The following is a 24,038-nucleotide window of genomic DNA, read 5'->3' as shown; positions in this document are numbered from 1 at the left end:
TTCACTGCGGGGCTCCGTTCGAAAGGCAAAAGGAGTCTTATCCCTAACCTTACAGATACCATGATTGCTTTTAAACATGGGATCTGAGGGGTTAAATGACAGGGAATGGTAATCACACCGAACCCCGTCATTGCGGATGGGTGCCTACCCATTACCCACCGCGTATGGAGCGGGCTCACCTCAGCAGTCCGCACCATACAGTTGCGTGCGCATAATGCCGTGCATGTACAGCATTATGCATTATGGGGTTAAACACAAATTATCATTGCATACAGTTATCGCCATATTAGGGGTATTCCGGTAGGAAAAAAGAAATATATGAGATGGCCATAAAATAATGATTAAAAAAAACTAGATTATACTCGCTTCACTGATCCCCTGTGCTGCCTTTCTGATGGTGCCCGCCGTCTCAACATAGCAGAAAATGGCTGATATCACTGGCTGAGGTAGGTCATCTTTGCAATCGCTGATTAACTGGGTGCCTTTCCCAGCCAGCACTTTCCCGAGCAAGAAAGTGGAGCGCAGTTAGGACTCAAACACCATTGTAACAGCAGCGCAAGGGGATCGGTCAGTATAAGGTGGGCGCTTGGGGGGGGTTTAACCATTCCATGGTTATCCCGCTTATTTCTTCTATGCGCAAGCTGTTGAATCCACCTTGCTTGAAAACTACTTGAATGGGATAACTTGCCACAAACCATCCTGTCACTGACTAATGACCCGATATATCTAGGGGGCAGTTTATGGATGTCGACCGGATAAAAAAACGTATCTACATCCACCTGGTCACATTGTGCAATTGAGCCGTGTTAGAAAACGGGAGATAAAGTGCTGTCACTTTAAGGGTCCATTCACAAGTCAGTATTTTTCTATATCCCGAATTTCGGTCAGTTTATTTTTTTGCGGATCCGTTGTTCCTGAAAATGTTTCCGTATGTCATCCGTTTTTTGCGGATCCATTGACTTTGTATTGTACCAGGATCCGATTTTGCGGATAATAATACGGCAAGTTTTATATTTTTTCGGACATGCGGAACGGAACAGCGGAAACTGACAGCAAACGATTTTCTTTTTCAGGACCCATTGAAAATGAATGGGTACGCAAGTGGTCCAGATCTGTTCCACAAAAAACGGAACAGATCAGGAAAGAAACAACGGACGTGTGAATTGACCCTAAAAGTACATTACCATCTCCCATAAAATAGTTACATAACCCCCTGGGCACTTTTCTGGTAACATAGTACATAAGGCCGAAAAAGGACATTTGTCCATCCAGTTCGGCCTGTCATCCTGCAAGTTGATCCAGAGGACGGCAAAAAACCCCTGTGAGGAAGAAGCCAATTTTCCTCACTTTAGGGGAATAAAAATTCCTTCCCGACTCCAATCAGGCAATCGGAATAAATCCCTGGATCAACGATATCTCTCTAGTACAGGGGTGGCCAACCTGTGGCTCTTGAGCCACATGCGGCTCTTTGCTTCTTCAAGTGCGGCTCTAGCTGTGGAGCCGGGAAGCAGTCAGGCGGCTCACTCTCCACCCCATGCTCAGATCTCTTTTCCTGATCGGGCACTGTTGCTACTTTGCAGTTTCAGCTCACTCTCCACTACGTCCTGATGCACACAGTGTGAGAACGTAGTATGTGGAGACGCACTATGACCTGACGTTGTGCTCATCGGGTCACTGTGGAGAGAGTGTCAGACCTGCAGAGTAGCAGGAGTCCAGTGCCTGATCAGAAGAGGGAAGAGATTTTTTTTAAATTATAGAACTGAGCATGGTAGGTTCTTGTCTGAGCATGGTAGGTTCTTGTCTGAGCATGGGGGGGTCCTGATCTGAGCAATGGGGGCCTGATCTGAGCATGAGTGGGAGGATCTGAGCATGAGGGTTCAGATTTGAGCATGGGGCAGATCTGATCATGGGGGTCTTGTTTGAGTATGGGTTGGTCAGGTCTGAGCATGGGGGGTCAGATCTGAGAAGGGGGGAGATCTGAGCATGGGGGGAATCTGAGCACTGAGGGTCTGACACTGGGAGTCTGATTTGTGTTGTCTGATCCGAGCATTGGGGGTCTGATTTGGAGGTCTGATGAGGTTAGGGGATCTTATTGTAGGTCAGATTAGGATTGGGGATCTGATTTAGCAGTCTGATCTGTGGTCTGATGAAAAATATATATATTTTTTTTCTCTGCTAATGAAAAATAAGAAAAATATATTTTTTGCAGACCTCAGATCGGTTGAAAAATATTTTTTTTAATCTTATTTTTCTTTGTTAAACCCTAGGTGCATCTTGTACGGCAAAAAATACGGTGACTTGTGTGTAAATGTATAGCTTGTGGCTCCTGGTAGTCATACGTTTTTTGGGGGGGCTCTTTGTGTATGTAAGGTTGGCCACCCCTGCTCTAGTAGCTATAGCCTGTAATATTATTACGCTCCAGAAATACATCCAGGCCCCTCTTGAATTCCTTTATTGTACTCACCATCACCACCTCCTCAGGCAGAGAGTTCCATAGTCTCACTGCTCTTACCGTAAAGAATCCTCTTCTATGTTTGTGTACAAACCTTCTTTCCTCCAGACGCAGAGGATGTCCCCTCGTCACAGTCACAGTCCTGGGGATAAATAGCTGATGGGATAGATCTCTGTACTGTCCCCTGATATATTTATACATATTAATTCTCCTCTCAGTCGTCTTTTTTCTAAAGTGAATAACCCAAATTTTGATCATCTTTCAGGGTACTGTAGTTGCCCCATTCCAGTTATTACTTTAGTTGCCCTCCTCTGAACCCTCTCCAGCGCTGCTATGTCTGCCTTGTTGACAGGAGCCCAGAACTGTACACAGTACTCCATGTGTGGTCTGACTAATGATTTGTAAAGTGGTAGGACTATGTTCTCATCACGGGCATCTATGCCCCTTTTGATGCAACCCATTATCTTATTGGCCTTGGCAGCAGCTGCCTGACACTGTTTTTTGCAACTTAGTTTGCTGTTTATTAAAATTCCTAGATCCTTTTCCATGTCAGTATTACCGAGTGTTTTACCATTTAGTATGTACGGGTGACTTGCATTATTCCTTCCCATGTGCATAACTTTACATTTGTCAGTCCCTCTGCCACTTATCTGCCCAAACCTGTGTGAAGTTGGCACCCCATGTTCTTAAATTTCAAAAAGAAATACACCGTTCGTTTGTGCTGGTTTGTGCCGCAAAAATGAACGTTTGTGCCGGTTCGGTTCCTGAGATATTGCGCGTTAGATTTTTATGAAGCCCCGCCCATTTTCCACCCCATGTTCTTAAATTTCAAAAAGAAATACACCATTTGTTTGTGCTGCGTTTGTGCTGGTTTGTGCTGCAAAAATGAACGTTTGCGCTGCTTTGGTTTCCGAGACATTGCGCGCTTGATTTGCTGAAACCCCGCCCACTTTCCACCCCATGTTTTTAAATTTCAAAAATAAATACACCATTCGTTTGTGCTGCGTTTGTGCTGGTTTGTGCCGCAAAAATGAATGTTTCTGCCGGTTCAGTTCCTGAGATATTGCGCGTTAGATTTTTATGAAGCCCCGCCCATTTTCCACCCCATGTTCTTAAATTTCAAAAAGAAATACACCGTTCGTTTGTGCTGCGTTTGTGCTGGTTTGTGCTGCAAAAATTTACGTTTGCGCCGCTTTGGTTTCCGAGATATTGCGCTCGATTTGCTGAAACCCCGCCCACTTTCCACCCCATGTTCTTAAATTTCAAAAAGAAATACACCGTTCGTTTGTGCTGCGTTTGTGCTGGTTTGTGCTGCAAAAATTAACGTTTGCGCCGCTTTCGTTACCGAGATATTGCGCGCTTGATTTGCTGAAACCCCACCCACTTTCCACCCCATGTTTTTAAATTTCAAAAAGAAATACACCATTCGTTTGTGCTGCGTTTGTGCTGGTTTGTGCTGCAAAAATTAACGTTTGCGCCGCTTTGGTTTCCGAGATATTGCGTGCTTGATTTGATGAAACCCCGCCCACTTTCCACCCCATGTTTTTAACCCTGACTCTAGACCCCCCAGGTGTGCTGCAGCTTGCCCCCCTCCCGCCCCCTTTCACAACTTTTTTTGGGGGCACAAGCATATTATATATTTTTTTTCTGCGTACTCTGACTGTGGCCGGGACTCTTAGCGTCACTGTTAGCGCATCGCACGCCCCACCGCTGATCAACTTCGGACGGTTGATCAGCGAGTTTGAATAAAATAAAAAAATCACATTTTTGGGCCTTTTTTTTTTTTTTTTTGTCTGTAAGGTTTAGGGTAAGTTCCCGAACACCCGTCCCCCCACACACACGCACACCAAATAAAGTTTATCACACACACACACACTCCCCTATGGCCTGCCGGATGTTCTAGGCGGCATATGCCCAGCTTGCCTCCGAGTCCGAGAGCCCCAGTGAGGATGAGGATAACCCCACTTTCCTTTTGTCATCCGCGTCCTCCTCATCATCTAGCAATGATGATGAGACCCCAAGGCGGCGGAGACGCCGCCAGGTGGAGCAAGGAGACCGCCATGCTAGGGACCCTGTGGCCCACACTAGTACGAGAAGCTCTGGGGCTCGTACTAGTTTTCCGGCCCACCAGTTAAGACCACCGGAGCCCCCTACCGGTGAACTTGTCTGGTATACCCCAGAGCGTTTTGAGCCCGTGATTCCTGATTTTGTAGGCCAACCAGGAATCCAGATTTCCACAGTGGGCTTCACTGAATGAGACTACTTTAGTCTTTTTTTCAGTGACCCCTTTGTGAATCTGATGTTGGAGCAGACGAACCTGTACGCCCCACAGTTCATTGCTCAACATCCGGGCTCCTTTTTGGCTAGGCCCGGTGGCTGGACTCTGGTCTGTGCAGCCAAGATGAGGACGTTTTGGGGCCTCGTGCTGCATATGGGCCTAGTCAAGAAACCTAGTGTCAGGCATTACTGGAGTGGGGACGTCCTCTACCAGACCCCACTTTACAATTATGCAGATAATGCAGCATGTAACCCCCAAGGTGATCCTGCCTATGACCGCCTGTACAAAATCAGGTCGGTCATCGATCACTTTGGGGCCAAATTTGTGCAGGTCTATGTACCTGAAAGGGAAGTCGCGGTTGATGAGTCTCTCATTGCTTTCAAGGGGAGACTCATTATCCGCCAGTATGTTCCCTCTAAGCGGGCGAGGTATGGCGTGAAGCTGTACAAACTTTGTGGGAGTACCTCAGGGTGCACTTACAAGTTTCGTGCGTACGAGGGGCGAGATTCCCGTATTCAACCCCCAGAATGTCCCCCCACTCTGGGTGTTAGCGGGAAACTTGTGTGGGACCTTATGCACCCACTGCTAAATAAGGGTTACCACCTTTGCGTGGATAACTTTTATACTAGTATCCCCATAGTTTTATATCCGATTGTCAGGGGCTAAAATGGGGAAGGGGAACATAAATGTAGTACTCCATGGAAGTGTGGTACTCCTTGAATCCTTGAATTTGTACAAATTTGGCCCCAAAGTGATCGATGACCGACCTGATTTTGTACAGGCGGTCATAGGCAGGATCACCTTGGGGGTTACATGCTGCATTATCTGCATAATTGTAAAGTGGGGTCTGGTAGAGGACGTCCCCACTCCAGTAATGCCTGACACTAGGTTTCTTGACTAGGCCCATATGCAGCACGAGGCCCCAAAACGTCCTCATCTTGGCTGCACAGACCAGAGTCCAGCCACCGGGCCTAGCCAAAAAGGAGCCCGGATGTTGAGCAATGAACTGTGGGGCGTACAGGTTCGTCTGCTCCAACATCAGATTCACAAAGGGGTCACTGAAAAAAAGACTAAAGTAGTCTCATTCAGTGAAGCCCACTGTGGAAATCTGGATTCCTGGTTGGCCTACAAAATCAGGAATCACGGGCTCAAAACGCTCTGGGGTATACCAGACAAGTTCACCGGTAGGGGGCTCCGGTGGTCTTAACTGGTGGGCCGGAAAACTAGTACGAGCCCCAGAGCTTCTCGTACTAGTGTGGGCCACAGGGTCCCTAGCATGGCGGTCTCCTTGCTCCACCTGGCGGCGTCTCCGCCGCCTTGGGGTCTCATCATCATTGCTAGATGATGAGGAGGACGCGGATGACAAAAGGAAAGTGGGGTTATCCTCGTCCTCACTGGGGATCTCTGAGTCGGAGGCAAGCTGGGTGTATGCCGCCTAGAACATCCGGCAGGCCATAGGGGAGTGTGTGTGTGTGATAAACTTTATTTGGTGTGCGTGTGTGTGGGGGGACGGGTGTTCGGGAACTTACCCTAAACCTTACAAACAAAAAAAAAAAAAAAAAAGGCCCAAAAATGTGATTTTTTTATTTTATTCAAACTCGCTGATCAACCGTCCGAAGTTGATCAGCGGTGGGGCGTGCAATGCGCTAACAGTGACCCTAAGAGTCCCGGCCACAGTCAGAGTACGCAGAAAAAAATATATAATATGCTTGTGCCCCAAAAAAAGTTGTGAAGGGGGGCAAGCTGCAGCACACCTGGGGGGTCTAGAGTCAGGGTTAAAAACATGGGGTGGAAAGTGGGCGGGGTTTCATCAAATCAAGCACGCAATATCTCGGAAACCAAAGCGGCGCAAACGTTCATTTTTGCTGCACAAACCAGCACAAACGCAGCACAAACGAACGGTGTATTTCTTTTTGAAATTTAAAAACATGGGGTGGAAAGTGGGCGGGGTTTCAGCAAATCGAGCGCAATATCTCGGAAACCAAAGCGGCGCAAACGTTAATTTTTTCAGCACAAACCAGCACAAACGCAGCACAAATGAACGGTGTATTTCTTTTTGAAATTTAAGAACATGGGGTGGAAAGTGGGCGGGGTTTCAGCAAATCAAGCGCGCAATATCTCGGAAACCAAATCGGCCCAAACGTTCATTTTTGCAGCACAAACCAGCACAAACGAATGGTGTATTTATTTTTGAAATTTAAGAACATGGGGTGGAAAATGGGCGGTGCTTCATAAAAATCTAACGCGCAATATCTCAGGAACCGAACCGGCACAAACGTTCATTTTTGCGGCACAAACCAGCACAAACGCAGCACAAACGAATGGTGTATTTCTTTTTGAAATTTAAGAACATGGGGTGCCAACTTCACACAGGTTCTGCCCAAGCCTCCAATGGTAGCTTTATATAGTATTTATATTGTAAATTTCACTCTAGATGTGACTATCATTATCATTGATTTATTACAGTCGTTCCTCAGCAATCGCACCGACTTTCGACCAGTGTAAATGCACAAAAGATCAGCAACAATTATGATGAAACGAATAGTAAAAAAAGTGATAAAACTAATTATGTTTAATGATTGACCAAAAGTGATAGCAGCATTGTTAATTATTGCTTGTCCTATATCTACAGCAGATATGCCTCTATTTTAACTGAGATGGTACCTCTCCTTCAGTGTCTCTGGAAAAGTGTTCTAGTTGTAGCAGAAAGTCTCCGCAGTCAGCTTAATTCATGAGGTAGAGCAATGTGGAAACCCACCAGCGAGCATTCACAAATGGGTACAGTAGGTCCATAGCCCCAGGTCCCTGGCTGATAAGGGGCTTCATAATAACGGTGGTTTAGATGTAGCGGCAGAACAATACAGTCATAGAGGAATTGATGCTCCCATCGTCCCATTACTTGTTCATGACCCCCATTTGAACCACTAATTGAAGCCATTAACTCCACCTTTTTGATTTAGTTGTCATGTCCAATTTTATGACCTGGCCACTAGATTTAACGGTGACCACTTTGCAGGCATTGTCTTGATTTCAAATCTAGGTCACGTTTAAATACTTGCCTCTGGATAAATCTCACAAATAAGTGGAGGACCCTTTCCAGATGATTAATAATATATCTTGTGCACCAAAGATTGTAACGTCCTGTGCATGAGCTTTTACGTTTTTATTGTTTTAGAAGCATAAAATTGGAGAGTGTGCAAAATTTTGTTAACTTTGTGACTTGTTATATGCCACGTTTAGTCACTGAAAGAGAAAGCTTTCTGTAAAGATCCGAGCAAGCGGCTGGACAATTTCTACAATCCAGTTTTCTTCTTTCTACCGTGTGTATGGGGATCTACCTCCCGTTTTATGAAATTGGGAAGATCCTCCTCACTGTTAGTCACATACTGTATATCATTTGTGTTTGACCAGTTGTCTTGACGCTTGACTTTCTTGACCCAGACACATCTGATTACAGTTTGATCATCTGGCACACAATAGAATTGTGGGGCACCGACCTGGACTTGTCATAACTCCAGATCGAAAAACAAAGATGAAAGAGCCGGGACAGGAACTAGAATACATGGAGTGACCTTAAAAAAATGATATCCAGAAACCCATGCACCCATTTTTTGTAAAAGATAAAAAATTACATCGTATTTTCACAGATGGTTATTATGTGATAAAAAAAAATTGATGGAACTATCTCTTTAAAGAAATTGGCGGGGATCACTTTCTGCTCCTTAGCCGGTTTTGTCTAGAACAGCTTTTCCATAGATGGCTCTGTATATTAAGCAATTTGCTCTTTCCGTCCAGTGTTCTAGGCTAAATCATGAGCGGTTTGAAATAAACTTGTTCTTTGAAAGGCCGCTTCCTTCCATCCATCCATCGGATAGTGACAAAGAACCCTTTCATGAAATGTCAGCGTTCCCTTCATTGTGCTCATGTGGCTTCCAGACACCGCCTTCCTCCTTAGCCCCCTTCTCTTTACTATTCCTTCTAGTTGTTAGGCAACAGCGAATGAGCTGGCTACACACGCAGCTAAAGAGGGTCTTATCCGCCGTCTTTTCATTTGCTTCCTCTTGGATTGTCTTGATGTTCTGATAATCGCTGAAGTAAAGCCCATTTACTTCATCTGTGTGCCGAAGTCTTCAGACGCGGCTTCTAAGCACTGAGACGTACCTCGTTGTTTCTGTCGAACATGCCAAGCTAACCGATGTCTACCGATGATTGGACCTTAAACGAATATCAGTTACAGCAATGTCAAGAGGTTGTCCTGTAAATGGACAGGATTTTAAATGTTATATATGAGTTTGTACATTCGTTTATTACAAAAAAATATATATTGTATACCTTGTTATAACGATGGTCAAAATTTTCAAAGGGACCTTTTGTTCCGATCAGAGGGGGCTTGACACCTTGCACCCCCTTGATCAACTGATCCCTGCACCAGGGCTGGTACTAGCAATTTGAATGGAGAAGGAGGCACCGCTCCATCAAAGTGCAGCTCAGCTCCCATTCACTTCAATAGGCCCAAAGCTGCAGTAACCTAACATGGCCACTATACTTAGAACAGAACTGTGTTTGAGCTCCATTCAGGAGCAAGTTCCAGTGTCAGAGGCTGCAGTGGTGGTGCCGGAGCTCGAGCGAGCGCTAATTCCTCTTCAAGATTACACTGCACGTTGTCTCAGAGGTGCAGTGTAATTGCAAGTGCTTGTTCCTTTCACTCACAGTGTAATCTTGAAGAGGAAACGGTGCTCGTACAAGTGCCACCTTCTCTTCAAACAGCTGATTGGTGGAGGTGTCGGGAGTCGAACCCCCACCCATCAGATGTTGTTGACCTATTCTAAGGATAGCTCAATATGTACCGGCTGCACAACCCCTTTAAGTCTATCCTTGCTGCTAGAAACCATAATTGCTGGTAGTATGACAAGTGGAATTGCTGGGGTTTAGTTATTAAACTTAGGATGCTGGCATTACAGGGATAGTTTAAAGAAATTCCCCACTTTAAAGGTGTGTGGATAAACCTGGCAGTAAGTGGTCAATTTCCCTGCAGCACCACCACAGGGGGAAGTAAGCATTACAGAGTGCCCATTTAAATCAGTACGTTGTGTCTGCCGTACTGGACTAGACAAGTCTCTCCACAGCCAGGGAGTCTTAGGCCCCTTTCACACGGGTGTCGTGTGTGAGGCCCGGATAGGGTGCATCGTGGGAAAATCGTGCGAGTAGGTATGTTCATTTGTTCAGTTTTTATCGCACTGGTGCAATGCGTTTTGCACGCGCGTGATAAAAAACCGTATAACATGGTTATAAAGGAAAATAATTGCATTCTTAATACAGAATGCTTACTAAAGGGGTTAAATTTTTTTTAAAAAAAAATGAACTTGCCTGTTTCAATTGATCACGCAGCCGGCATCCTCTTCTTGCTTCTTCTTTCAGGACCTGCAAAAGGACCTTTGGTGACGTAATCGCTCTCACCACGTGAGCGCAGGTCCTGCTGACCGAGGATAGAAGATTTTATCTTCATTTAGCAGGACCTGCGCCGATATCACCGCGCTCACCACGATTACGTCACCAAAGGTCCTTTTGCAGGTCCTGAAAGAAGAAGCAAGAAGACTATGCCGGCTGCGCGATCAATTGGAACAGGTAAGTTTTTTTTTTTTTTTTTTTTTTTTTTTTTTTTTTAACCGCTCAATCTAAATTTTACTAACCATTCTGTATTAAGAATGCGATTATTTTTCCTTATAACCATGTTATAATGGAAAATAATACAGGGAACACACTTTAATGCTTGCTGATGCTTGCGATTTTCACGCATACCCATTAATTTCTATGGGGCCTGCGTTGCGTGAAAAACACAGAATATAGAACACGCTGTGATTTTCACGCAATGCACAAGTGATGTGTGAAAATCACTGCTCGTGTGCACAGCCCCATTGGAGTGAATGGGTCCGGATTCAGTGCGGGTGCAGTGCGTTCACCTCACGCATTGCACCCGTGCGGAGTTCTCGCCCGTGTGAAAGGGGCCTAACTAGACTTAGACCAGAAGATAAGGATCCTGAACACGGGGTTCCCCTTCTATTAACTCAGAATTTTGTAATAGAGAATATGAAACTTTGTTTTCCAATGAAGTTGCCTGCCGAAAATTCAGCTGAATCCTGTTTGGTGGATTTTATGGCCGATGCTATAGCCCAGATATTGGTATCGCATTTTCAATTTTCTTTTCTTTGACCTATTACAAACTTTTTCCACTAGGACATATAGACACAACCGTGCAGGTATGAGATGGTATGATCCAGTAGCTTGAACGAGTGATGGATTCTTTTTTTTTTTATTGCCATCTAATTTATCTTTAACTTTCATTTCTCCTTATATATGAGGAAGGCAATAAATGGGTTGCTTTTTATTTTGTTTGCTTACAGGTTTTCAAAGTTAAAGAGCCTCAATCTTTCCAACAATAATTTAGGTGACTTTCCCCTGGCTGTTTGTGACATCCCCACTCTGATGGAACTAAACCTTTCCTGCAATGGTCTTCGGGCCATACCTCCAGCAGTGAGAGAGATGAAAAAGTAAGTCATGGTAGAATACATCTATGTACTATTTCCTTCCAGAAATTAAATGGCCAGTGTACTTTATCTAGCTCCTTGTAGCCTAGAACCAGCTTGTACAGATAATTGTAATGACCAGTCCACTTTGATGCTTTTTTTTAAAGCCTGCAAACCTTTCTTCTGGATGGTAACTACCTCCAAACGCTGCCTACTGAACTGGGAAACTTGAGTCAGCTCAGCTACTTGGGTCTCTCCTTCAACGAGTTCACAGAAATCCCTGAGGTGCTGGAGAAGATGGCTGCCATGGATAAACTGTGCATGCCAGGAAATTCTCTGCGTGTGTTAAATTTGAAGTCTCTCAGAAGAATGCCTCAGGTCAAACATGTGGATCTGAGGTATGGAAAAATGTACAATTTGATTCAAAGAAACCTGATATACTTAGTTTTTATTGCATTGTGGAATTTTCTTATCATTTGCGGTGAAGTTACTACAGTTTGTGTTAACAGTGGTCAGTGCCATTGCTTTATTTAGTATGTGTGTTAGTCATGGCTTTGATTTCACAGTTTATCTGCACCATTCAAAATGGCACCTCTAAGATAGGGCAGCATGAAACTGGTGCAGATTCCTTTTTTATAGTAGAAGCAGATTAATTGAGCCATTTTGGATTAAGGGAACACATTAGGCAAAGCTGATACTGGTGGGGTTGGTGCATTACAGGGTTTCCATCTTCGAGTGGTCTGCACCTTCAAGTAATAGACAGGGCATAAGACAGTTGGGATGAAACGATCTTAAAAAACAAAAAACTGTTTGTTGCCCATAGCAATCAATAACAGCCCAGCTTTAATTTCACAAACTAGAATATGGAATTCAAGCTGTGCTGCAATTGGTTGCTATGGGCGACCAACGCAGTTTTTCTGTTGCTATTCCCAGCATGCTCTATTAACTTATATGGATGTTTTGAGGACAGCTGAGTGAGTGTGCATGCTGGGAATTGTAGTTTCACTACAGCTGGTATGTTGGCAGTTGCTGACCCTTGTGTTAAGGCTGTATTACACAGCTCGATGTGGCAGACAATTGTCGGGAAGAAAGCGTTCCCTCAACTCACCTTATCCAATTGATTGCGCAGCTGGCATAGTCTTCTTGCTTCTTCTTTCAGGACCTGCAAAAGGACCTTTTGATGACCACGTGGTGAGCGCGGTGACGTCAGCGCAGGGTCCTGCTGACCGAGGATAGAAGATTTCTATCTTCATTCAGCAGGACCTGCTATGACATCACCACACTCAGATTACGTCATCAAAGGTCCTTTTTTTAGGTCCTAAAAGAAGAAGAAAGAAGATGCCAGCTGAGTGAACAAGTGGATAAGGTGAGTTAATTTTATATTTTTTAACCCCTCAATCCAGATTTTAGTAAGCATTCTGTATTAAGAATACTATTATTTTCCATTATAACTATGTTATAAGGGAAAATAATAAAATATTTAGAACACCTGACCCAAACCCGAACTTCAGTGAAGAAGTCCAGGTTCGGGTCTAGGTACCACATTCAGTTTTTTCTCGCGCGCGTGCAAAATGCATTGCACTCACATGAAAAAAACTGAACATCGGAATGCAATCGCAGTCAAAACTGACTACAATTGCGTGCCTACTTGCGCTGTTTTCCCGCAATGCACGCGCAACGCATCCGGAACAAATCTGGGACGCCTGTGTGAAAGAGGCCTTAGACCTGCTGATCAGCATTTCTCGCCTCCTCGTTAGCGGAGGAGACCGCTGCTAATGCATGCCGCGATCTCCTCCACAGTATGGGGAGGCAAAATCACTGCCATCTGTCGCCCCCATACAAAATCATTGTTTGTTGGCAGCTGACCGTGATCCGTTAATCGATGGTGCTTTTACAGCGGCAGATAATCGCTAAAGAGTGTTCCTATGAATGTTTGTTAGCGATGATCTGGCCGACTATCTACAGGTCTAATGCAGCCCTTACACATGTTCTGTGTTTAGACCAGCACCTTGTTGAGGCTCACAATCACTGATGGAAATCACTGACGGTGTGAATAAGGCCTTACACTGCCCGATGTTCAGGCAGAGCCAGTGCCAATGGAGGATAACACATCCGTTAGAGCTCATTTACAATACAGAGTGAATGTGGAAGGAATGATTGCTACCTGATTACACAGGGAGATGAGCTGCCGATAACCGGGCATCTTTCCTCCAGTTAAAAGGAGCTCATCAGCCAACAAATGAGCGTATGCTCGGCTGCTCGATTATATGGGCCAGTTATCGGGAACAAGCTGCCTGGATCTCTTGTTGCTGCAACTAGTACGTTACAATTACAAAAAATGCTATGGGGTTCAAAAATCCCGCTGCACTAAAATCTTTCAAATTTCATCTGAATTTGCAGTGTGAGAATAGAATGGGAGAGATTTAACAAAACTGGTGCAAAGAAACTTGGTTGCCCATAGCAATTAATCAGATTCCACCTTACATTTTTCAGAGCTCCTTTGGAAAATGAAAAGATCAATCTGATTGGTTGCTATGGGCAACTAAGCCAGTTTTCATTTGCACCAATTTTGATACATTTCCCCCAAAATTGTATTTTCTTATTCAGTTCTATATACTGTAATTCTTTCTTGAAAAACTTCATGTATGGGAAGGGGGGTGGGGGACATTTTCCCCTTGCTTTTCTCTGAATTGTTTTTGGCCAAACTAGACTTGGAAGACCAGTTTTAGTGGCATTTCTTCCATTCTGCACATGGCACAGAGGCTGTAATCTTCCTCTCCTGGATGAGCTTTTTCATCGGCACTAGCACTTGCAGTGTTGCATGGTATATGTGACTCGAGGGAAATTAAATTGTCTGCTATTCTCAGATACACAGACAGCAATGTTTCCTCTGGTTATAGCTGTGCATAATTTGTAATGCTATCAGCGGCACACAAAATGTGAACTCATTAGTTCAGCGCTTCATTTGCTATTTCTGCTTTTAGTGTTTGAGTTGGTTTAGACTTGATTCCCCCGCCCCCAGCCAGCACCGTTCTCCAAAGTCATCCTATATGGACTCGGAGTATTTTACGTTCCTAGCCGTCTTTTACTTTTGGTCATAGAGAAGTGCCAGCATTTGCGTTTTTGTCTCAATTGGCATTGGACTGTCTGTTGGGTGATTGTGCCAGCCTTTCTAGCTAGTCCCTGGCTTCTGATCAAATACCAGATTGCTAATATAAAACCTTGGAAGCCAATTGTGGTAAATAGATGGTATACATTTCAGTTTCCAAGAGTGATTTTTTATTTTTATTTATTATTATGACAGCCTTCATTCTGCTTGGTTTGGATATATTAAAGTAGCACTCCCACACAAATATTTATTCTGTGACTGTAGTTGTAAGGTATAACCTCCCTTCTGATCCTCAGCTGTGTCATGTGACCAACACTCTTATCTCCAACTGACACAGGACAGGAAGTCAGTTACTTCTCAGTTCATTCCTATGAGAAATAATACATAGAGAAACAGACTTAAGATGAAGTGTTATTTGTAGAGTCAGCGTGCTGGTCACATGACACAGCTGAGGATCAGAAGGGAGGTTATAACTCACAAATACAGTCACTAGTAAGAAAATTACATTCCCTACTGGTTATATCATGTACCTTTCTAACAGGTCAGAGAATGGAAAATTTGGTGGGAGCGCTACTTTAAGGCTCTTTTTCCCCATTTTACAATGACAGTATTTTCATTGTATGAATAAAACCACAAATTCTACAGCTTTCCAATACACCGTGTGTTTCAGTTCCAAACCATTTTAAGATCCCTGCTTGCTGACGGTCAATGGGACATTTTTGCTGACAACTTATCGCAGTCATGTCCAACTAACTGTGCACCGTTCATTACAAAAGATTGTTCAGATTTGGTTACTAAGGTCTGTATCTGTTTAAGCGTGACAGGGGTGATTTATCAAAACTGGTGTAAAGGAAAAATTGGTTAGTTACCCATAGCAACCAATCAGATTTCACCTTTCATTTTCCAAAGAAGCTCTGGGCAGCTAAGCCAGTTTTCCTTTTCACATTAGTTTTGATAAATCTCCCCCGATTTATATTAAGTAGTTCCATCCGCTGCATGGAACATGGAATGTTTTCATTCAGTGACAGCAAGGGGAGCTCTTGAAACTCACAAATTGAAACATAGATTATGTATTAGAAAGAAAGTCCCTCTTCACACCTATGTTGTGGTTTTCATTTATAACCTCAGCCATAACATTTTGCAGGATCCATGGTACAACAGATACCAACAGCACCTGTCACGTCCCCGCAGTGAATAGTGCTACTTGTTGTGCCATCCTGGTCTGCAACTCTGATGGCATTGCTCACAAATGTGAACAGTGTTTTATATGATTTTTTTTACTGTACTGCGATTGACCTTTCACGGTATTGGATAAGTTTCTTATGCCAGCCTAGTCCATTGCTGTTCTCCTAGAAAATGAAAATATCAGACTCCGCTGCATTGGAGTTCTGAGGATGGGACTCTCACCAGCTGTAGGGGTCCATGACACCCACTCTCTGTATGACCAGCTTAGCCAGAAAACATGGCGGTTCAGTTGTGTGGTACTACATTACCCAGATTTCCATTTTCCAATCTGACTTTTTTTTTTTTTCTTCTTTTTTTTTTGTGTGGTTAGGTTGAATAAGATCAAACACTTGTCGATAGATGAAATCGACTTTGTGCCTCATGTGACACAGCTGGATATTCGCGATAACAAGATGACAGATCTTGATGTGACTTCTCTAAGCAACCTAGAAGTGCTGCACTGTGAGAGAAACCATTTGACCTCCCTTAAAATGAGTGGTTATTATCTGAAGGCTCTGTACACATCATCTAATGGTAAGCAATATAATTATCCCAATGATTTAACATGGTTGTCTCACTAGGATATTCCATCAAAGTCAGATAGGTGCTGGTCCTAGAGGTGAGACCCGCAACTATCTCCAGTACAGACCTCCAATTCATGCACTGTGAGAGAGCACAGTGCATGAATTGGTGCCCTCCATTCACTTCTAAGGGAGTTCCAAAAATAGTGGATGAGCGCGCCTGGCTATTTTCGAGAGTCCCATAGAAGTGAATGGAGAGTGCACTGCCCATGCATGGCCACCCCTCCATTCATCTCTATGGGACAGCAGGAAATGGCTGGCTATTTTTAGAACTCCCATAGTGGTGGATGGCGGGTGACCATGTGTGCGCTGTGCGCTATCCTTCGCTTCAGGGGACCCATTTTGGAGATAGGTGCAGGTCTCACCTGCTAACAGATCCGTTTTGACTTGCATTGAAAGTCAATGGGAGGCGGATCCATTTTCAATTGCACCATATTGCGTCAGTGAAAACGGATCCGTCCCCATTGACTTACATTGTAAGTCAGGACGGATCCGTTTGGCTCCGCATCGTCAGGCGGACACCAAAACGCTGCAAGCAGCGTTTTGGTGTCCGCCTCCAGAGCGGAATAGAGGTGGAACTGAGCCAAACTGATGCATTCTGAGCGGCTCCTTTTCCATTCAGAATGCACTGGGGCTTAACTGATCCGTTTTGGGCTGCTTGTGAGAGCCCTGAAACGGCTCTCGCAAGCGGACCCAGAAACGCCAGTGTGAAAGTAGCCTTAACACCATCTTTAGGGACTGGCTTTAAAAATAAAAAACAAAAATAATCAGCAGCACTCTGTAGGATGCCGGGTGCAAATCCACAAATGCGCCTGGACAGGGAACAGTACTAGTAGAAACAACGAAAAATGGGCAGCACTCCGGTCTTGTGGAAATTCAGTGATGTTTTATTCAACGCAATGCAGCATTTCAGCCCTCTCAATGGAGCCTTTGTCATATGCCTTTGTATATTTATTTCAAGAATATACTTTCTCATCATATTCCTTTGCGTTTTTCTAGCACTTGCACATCTAGATGTTTATCCGGACCCTTGTAACCTATCATTCATGGATGTTTCCAGGTAAGATGACCTGAAATAATCAGTACATGTAATGAAAGTCCAGCTTCTTATTCAAGATAAAATCAGTCTTTAAATAAGGCCTTATGCACACGGCCGTGGCCGTATTGCGGCCCACAAACTGTGGGTCCACAATCTGCGGGCACCGGCCATGTGCTTCCCGCAGCATGGATGCGGACCCATTCACTTGACTACGGAGTGCTTCCGTGGTGTTTCTCTCCATGCCTCCGCACCGCAAAAAAATAGAACATATTCTATTTTTTTTTTACGGTGCGGACAGATCACAGACCCATTCAAGTTGAATGGGTCTCGATCCGTCCTGGCCGCCACTCAGACGTTGCCCATGCATTGGAGACCGCAAATTGCATGATGCCTTAAGGAGTTGTGCAGGCCATACATGTTAATGTCCTATCTGACACCCCCACTGATCAGCTGTTTAAAGAGGACACCGAGCTCCATGCGAGTGCTGCCTCCTCTTCATTACACTGCGTGTCTTCACCGTAGTAGTGTAGTGTAATGACACGTGCTCGCTCCATTCACTTGAATTGACAGTACTCGTCATTACACTGTACCACCGAAACTTCCGAGACAACGGGCATTGTAATGAACAGGAAGCACCGCCTCCTCTGCAAACAGCTGATCGGCAGGGGGTACCGGGTGTCTGATATTGATTACCTGTCATGACGATAGGTCATCAATATGTGTGTATGTAACCCCTTTAAGTAATGATTAAAAGTCGCTGAACTACAACCACTCAAGTGTTACTGCTGTAACTCATAGCGAAACGTGAAGACATTATGAAGTATATAAAAAGTACTGAATAACATTCCTGTTCATTATGGAAAGTGCTGAGACTCGTGCGTCGATATAACTTGGTTAGCTTATTGGCATAATTTTGAGGGTTTACATGCTGTTTATCAGTGTAAGAAGTTTGTGGTCTTCATCTCATAAAAGGATAGCATATTTCTAGGATATGTCATCACTTTATGGTTGGTGGGGGTCCAAACTCTGGGACTCCCACCAGCCTTTTGATTGCAAAGACCACACCTCTGATTCAGCAGAGCAGCTGTGCAGGGAAACTGCAACACAACACCATTAAATTGAATGGGGCTGACTGCAGATCTCTGCACAGGCGAGAGCGCTGCTGCGCAGGGATAGACAGTGACTGGAGAAGAGCACTGATCAGCACTGTGGCCACGGTGTTCTCAGGATCAGTGAGCTTCTCACCAATACTAGGGATATCCCACTTTATGAAATGGAAATTTCCCTTTTTAACAGTTGGTTACCGGTAAATTTTCTGGCCGTAGAATGCATTGCCTCGTCAGCAGCAAAAGTCAGGTTAAGTGCATTATGTAAGATTAGAGCTAGGCTGCATCAGCGGAGAAGTATGTTTGATTTCTTTTTCAAGGAATTTGATTACTGTAAGTTAATCTTTAGCTTGGAACAAGAAGAAAATGTGTATAAAGGCCAAGAGCCACTTAGCAAACTGTTATCCTTGTGCAGGAATATTTGTATGGATTTACAACACTTGTCTTATGATTGACAGACTTAATGACTGTGTAACATGATTGGAATGATCCTAGAGTTCTCTCTTCTAAATGGGCTAGGTGATTTTTGGGACTACTTTCATGCTGAAATACCAAACAATACTATAGGGACCCCTGCCGATCAGTTGTTTGAGAAGGCACCGGAGCTCCTTTAAGCCTTTTTGCAGCTTTTCCTTAGACCAGTGACATCATGTACATCGGTCACATGGCCTAGGCGCAGCTCAGCCACATTCAAGTCAATGGGGCAGAGCTGTGTTACCAAGCACTGCCACTATCCAATGTAGAGCACTGTGCTTGGTAAGCTGCGAGAAGTCCACAGCGCTTGTAGGAGCGCCGGTGCCTATTCAAACAACTGATCAGCGGGGGTCTCCACAGGTCCGATACTATTTGCAAAAGTTTCAGAAGACCCCTTAAAAACATTATGTGCATACACAGCTAGGGTCCAGATTCTGCCTGTATCAAAAACCTGTCCATTGCTACATTAGCTTAAAAAACATACAAATTGCTGGAGATGAGCCCGAGACCTATGTCCATATTTCCAGGGAAGGCATGAGCGGTGCAGTAAAGGGAGTTGTACTGTCCTCTGGTTGATCAGTGCAATGCGTATGTCCCAGGAGCCGCTGGAGATGAGTCCCAGATTCCCCTCCGGTACTTTCAAACCTTCCCATGGATCAGCAGTTTTGCTAGTTTTAGCACTGACCGTTGGGAGAGGAATGCTTGCAGTTCTGTTCACATTCAGCCATTAAGGTGTAGTCCCAGTTCTTTACTGTTTCCAATTTGCCATCATGTTTTCTACAGGAATTGCCTGGATTGCCTACCTGATTGGGTTTGTGAGAGCAAAAACCTTGAGGTCCTGGATGTCGGTCACAATCACCTGACTGCGCTTCCTGCCCGGTGAGTGGTTTTGTGTCTTGGCTAATAAGTCTTTTGTTCTTGCTTATTTTCCAGGCTTAAATGTAAATCTTCATGGGTATGTTGTAAGGGAGAGTTTAATGGGACTGGTCGACACAAAGGCCATGGCCTAGGGAGAGACCTGGGCTCTCATGGAGGGCTTCAGCGGGATGATGACCTCATGTTGATGACTTATCCTGAGCATAGGTCATCAAGATAACATTTTCACATAACCCCTTTAATTCCTGGAAAACCTTTTTGAAGACATTGTATGTTTTAACATGAATCCTGGAAGGCTATGTGTAGAATAAGCTCCCTACGCTATATGCTAGATTGAACAGTCTTGATGAAGTGATTTGTGCTTAGGAGCGCTCCTACAGCTGTATCTGCCTCCTATGAGGTTATATCCTCTTACCTGTGCACCCGGGATTTTGCTATTTTTTGTGACTGGTAACAATGCAGTCGTACTGGAATAAGTCTCAACCCCCTGCTGTTGTTTTATTACTCTCTTGTTGAACTTTTGTTTTGTTTTTTGTTTTTTTTTTGTAGGTTATTCTGTGCTAAAGGTCTGCGGAAGTTGCTTGCCGGGTATAATAGACTGAATCGTCTTCCTGAGTGTATTGAACGCACCCAACTTGAGGTACTGGACGTGCAGCATAATCTGCTCCTTGAGCTCCCAGTCAACTTACTGTTGAAGTCAGACAGGTAACAAACCCTAGAGGTATACAAGTAGTATACATCATTAATATAAATATTATGTGCAGTCATTTATGTGATATTCGGCAAATTACCTGCCCCAGGTCATGTGGCCTGTATAACAGGCATGCTCAACCTGTGGCCCTCCAGCGGTTCCAAAACTACAACTCCCAGCATGCCCGAACAGCATACAGCAGGGCATTGTGGTAGTTGTAGTTTTACAACAGCTGAAGGGCCACAGGTTGGGCATGCATGCTATATAAGCTTGTGTACGCTTCTGTATTGCCCTGCCTCATTGTGTTTTCTGTAGGAAATGGGATCAGGTGATCTTTAACTCCTATCATTGCCGTAGACTTCTTTTTTTTTTTTTTTTTTTTTTCTGTGAACCTAATGACTAGAGAAGCATGTGATCTATGCTTCTTTGCTTGTCCTTGTCAGGCGCTGCTAGGGTATGCCGGCAGTCTATGATTATATCAGTCAATGCCTCCATTCATTCCTAGTATAATTGTTATCTTAACTATACATTTATTATTAGCAGACAGGGTTAGAACTTGATAGATTTTTCCACTGGGCAGAGTAATAAGTCTGACTCGGTGTTGCCATCACCACAATAAGGACAAACCCTGGGTCATCCATAAGCGGTAATGCCGCAGTGCACAGAAGTGCCGCTGTGTTGTCGTACCATTATTCAGTTTCTTTTACCTTAGGCTCTATTCACACGTCTGCAATTGTGCGGAACGGGTACGGACCCATTCATTCTCTATGGGGACTGAATAGATGCGGAGAGCACACTATGTGGTCTCTGCATCCGCATTTCCGGAGCATGGCCCCGATCTTCCGGTCCGCAGCTCCGGAAAAAAATAGAGCATGTCCTATTGCGGACAAGAATAGGCATTTCTATGGGGGTGCCGGCCGGGTGTATTGCGTATCCGCAATGCACTACAGACGTGTGAAGAGACCCTTAATCTGTGTCGTATCCTTTCTATCTTCCACTTTTTCAGGGTTATAAAGTCTGACTAGAAGATGAGTGTGGGGGAAAAAAAAAATCATAAGGCCATGGTGATATGATGTCCTTTTGACATATGTCTGGCCTGTATGATTGATTGACATGAAAATTCAAGCCAATACAGTTGGCTTTTCATCAGTAACAATTTAACCATTCTAACTGATGAGAATTTGCACAGTTGGAAGGGAGTATCAGACATGCTTAAAGGGGTTGTCCAGCAGTTTTAGGCTCCATTCACACGTCCGTTGTTTCTTTCCAGCACAATGTCAGATTTTTTATTTATTATTTTTTTTTTCAGGACCCATTGAAAATGAATGGGTACAGAACTGGTCCAGATCTGTTTGGCAAAAAACGGAACAGATCAGGAAAGAAATAACGGACGTGTGAATGGACCCTTAATATTTTATTTTTTTTTACAGGCTAGGAATGGTTTAAAGTAATAAAATAAGTCATACCTTACCAATCCCCCACTGCTCCTGTTCCAGAGCTTCACAGTACCTCTTGGGACTCTACTTCTTGTTCCCACTGGATGCACAGGAAATGACTGCTCCATATCCTGAATAGCAGTTGATGTGCTGTGTTACAATGGCTATATTGATTGATAGCCAGGAACAGATAAAATGAAAGAGGTTATCCAAGAGTAACACAGACCTGCCGGAGTGGTCAACCTGAGATGGAGATCATACTTGGCTGGTCCCCGCCACCAGGTTCAGTGTTTACCGCTTCCGGACCAGCTGTTGCTATCCCTGCCGCACTGAGATCAATAGCAGTCACCTGTGGGAAACCTGACCGCTGAAGCCAATCACAGGCTGCAATGGTGACATGCTCCCCTTGTGTCACGACAACTGGTCACATGGCCTGTGATTGGCTGCAGCAGTCACATGTCCCCCTTCCCCCATTTAAAGATGTTGATCTCAGCGAAGCAGGGAGCGGAAGAGTAATCCTGGGAGAGTTAGGCACCGAACCCCAGCAGCAAGGACCTGGTAAGGCTACTTTCACACTAGCGTTCGGGTGTCCGCTTGTGAGCTCCGTTTGAAGGGGCTCACAAGCGGCCCCGAACGCATCCGTCTAGCCCTAATGCATTCTGAGTGGACGGGGATCCGCTCAGAATGCATCAGTCTGGCAGCGTTCAGCCTCCGCTCCGCTCAGCAGGCGGACACCTGAACGCTGCTTGCAGCGTTCGGGTGTCCGTCTGGCCGTGCGGAGGCAAGCGGATCCGTCCAGACTTACAATGTAAGTCAATGGGGACGGATCCGTTTGAAGATGACACAATATGGCTCAATCTTCAAACGGATCCGTCCCCCTTTGACTTTCAATGTAAAAGTCTGTACGGATCCGTTCAGGCTACTTTCACACTTTGGGGCTCTGAACGCAAGTGTGAACGGCCAACCACGGCAGGTTGGCCACACTGGGAATTCTGTCTTCGTTTTGTATATCCCCTTTAAGCACAGATAACAATGGACGGCTCAGTGCTCACAGGTTGTTGGTGCAGATGGTTTAAAAAACAACAACTCACTTTTCCTCTGTGCACTAAAGTTCCAGCATTCACATACACTGTCCTAGAATTTGGCCAGACCTTTACTTTATGCTCTTGTGCTACTGTCTGCAAAGTAAGTTTTTAACAAGGAATTAATTTATCTTGAAGTGCTCTTATGTTTAGGTATTGGCTTTGGGGATGTCTGGGCTTTTTATTCTTTATTTTTTTTTTTTTTTAACCTAGTAACCAATTGGCACACACTCACATTTTAAGCCTCCAGGACACTCTGTTCCTTTACCCTGCTTGAGGCAATTAAATGTTCAGTGTTACTTTGTGGATTTGATAATTAGATGTTCCTGTGTGCCGTTCAGACCCTGTACACACCATTGAGAGACATACAACCTGACTTTGCCTAGCTTACCCCCCTTCACGGTAGCAGCAGGCATCCATAATTGCTTGGCACTAGTCCTCCTCTTTTGGAAAACTCCAGAACTTGCTTGTGCAAACTGGCCAGCCTAGATTTCTTCTTTCAGTGCACTCATTGACTTAGCTGTTCAGAGCCCCACGTGATCATTCTTGTATACAGCAAGTTCCAACAAGCTGTAGAGAAGTCCTGCTGAAAAATAATTGCTTTACATCTTTAACCCGTGCTTAGCTGAATAGTTTTCTCATATTGCCAGGGCATTTCTCAATTGCAGTAGTTGCATGTCTAAAGTTCTGTGGTGTGCGTACCTTCTCACTACTACCCAGTGGGTAACTGGGTACACTGATGGGTTTTCTACAATTACTCGTGATAGTAGCTCAACTGTTTCTAGCTGTTTTGTTGTATCAGGTCTTTAAATATGGCTCTTCCTCAACTCAACGTTCTGTCCTTAACATACAACATTTTTATGCTCCTTGAACAGTTTGAGATGCCTGAATGCTTCGGCCAACAATCTTGAAGTGCTTCCTGCTGCTTGTCTTTCTGAGGAATCCCAGAGCTCACTGCAAGAGTTATATGTGACCAATAATAACCTTACTGATAAATGTGTGCCTCTGTTAACGGGACATCCCCACCTGAAGATCCTGCACATGGCCTTCAATCATCTACAGACCTTTCCAGCAAGGTATGTCCCACTAGTAAAATATACCGTAGCTTTCTGTGAGGGTGGTTACTGTGTACTGTTTCTCCTTGCTGGAGGCTTTCAGCTTGTGTA

At 44.4% G+C, this 24,038-nt stretch overlaps 1 protein-coding gene across 1 annotated transcript in view; it reads left to right on the top strand.

Annotated features, from left to right (window-relative positions):
* Positions 1-24,038, top strand: part of PHLPP1 (PH domain and leucine rich repeat protein phosphatase 1) — a 100,164-nt gene that overhangs the window by 52,687 nt on the left and 23,439 nt on the right. The window contains exons 5-11 of the mRNA XM_044293365.1: positions 11,132-11,278; positions 11,422-11,652; positions 15,919-16,121; positions 17,168-17,228; positions 19,571-19,666; positions 20,213-20,368; positions 23,748-23,948. Coding sequence (XP_044149300.1) covers positions 11,132-11,278; positions 11,422-11,652; positions 15,919-16,121; positions 17,168-17,228; positions 19,571-19,666; positions 20,213-20,368; positions 23,748-23,948 — 1,095 coding nt within the window. The remainder of the gene's footprint in view (positions 1-11,131; positions 11,279-11,421; positions 11,653-15,918; positions 16,122-17,167; positions 17,229-19,570; positions 19,667-20,212; positions 20,369-23,747; positions 23,949-24,038) is intronic.

Source organism: Bufo gargarizans, chromosome 5 (assembly GCF_014858855.1).
Source record: "Bufo gargarizans isolate SCDJY-AF-19 chromosome 5, ASM1485885v1, whole genome shotgun sequence".
Taxonomy (NCBI): domain Eukaryota; kingdom Metazoa; phylum Chordata; class Amphibia; order Anura; family Bufonidae; genus Bufo; species Bufo gargarizans.
This window is presented reverse-complemented; position numbering and strand designations above follow the sequence as displayed.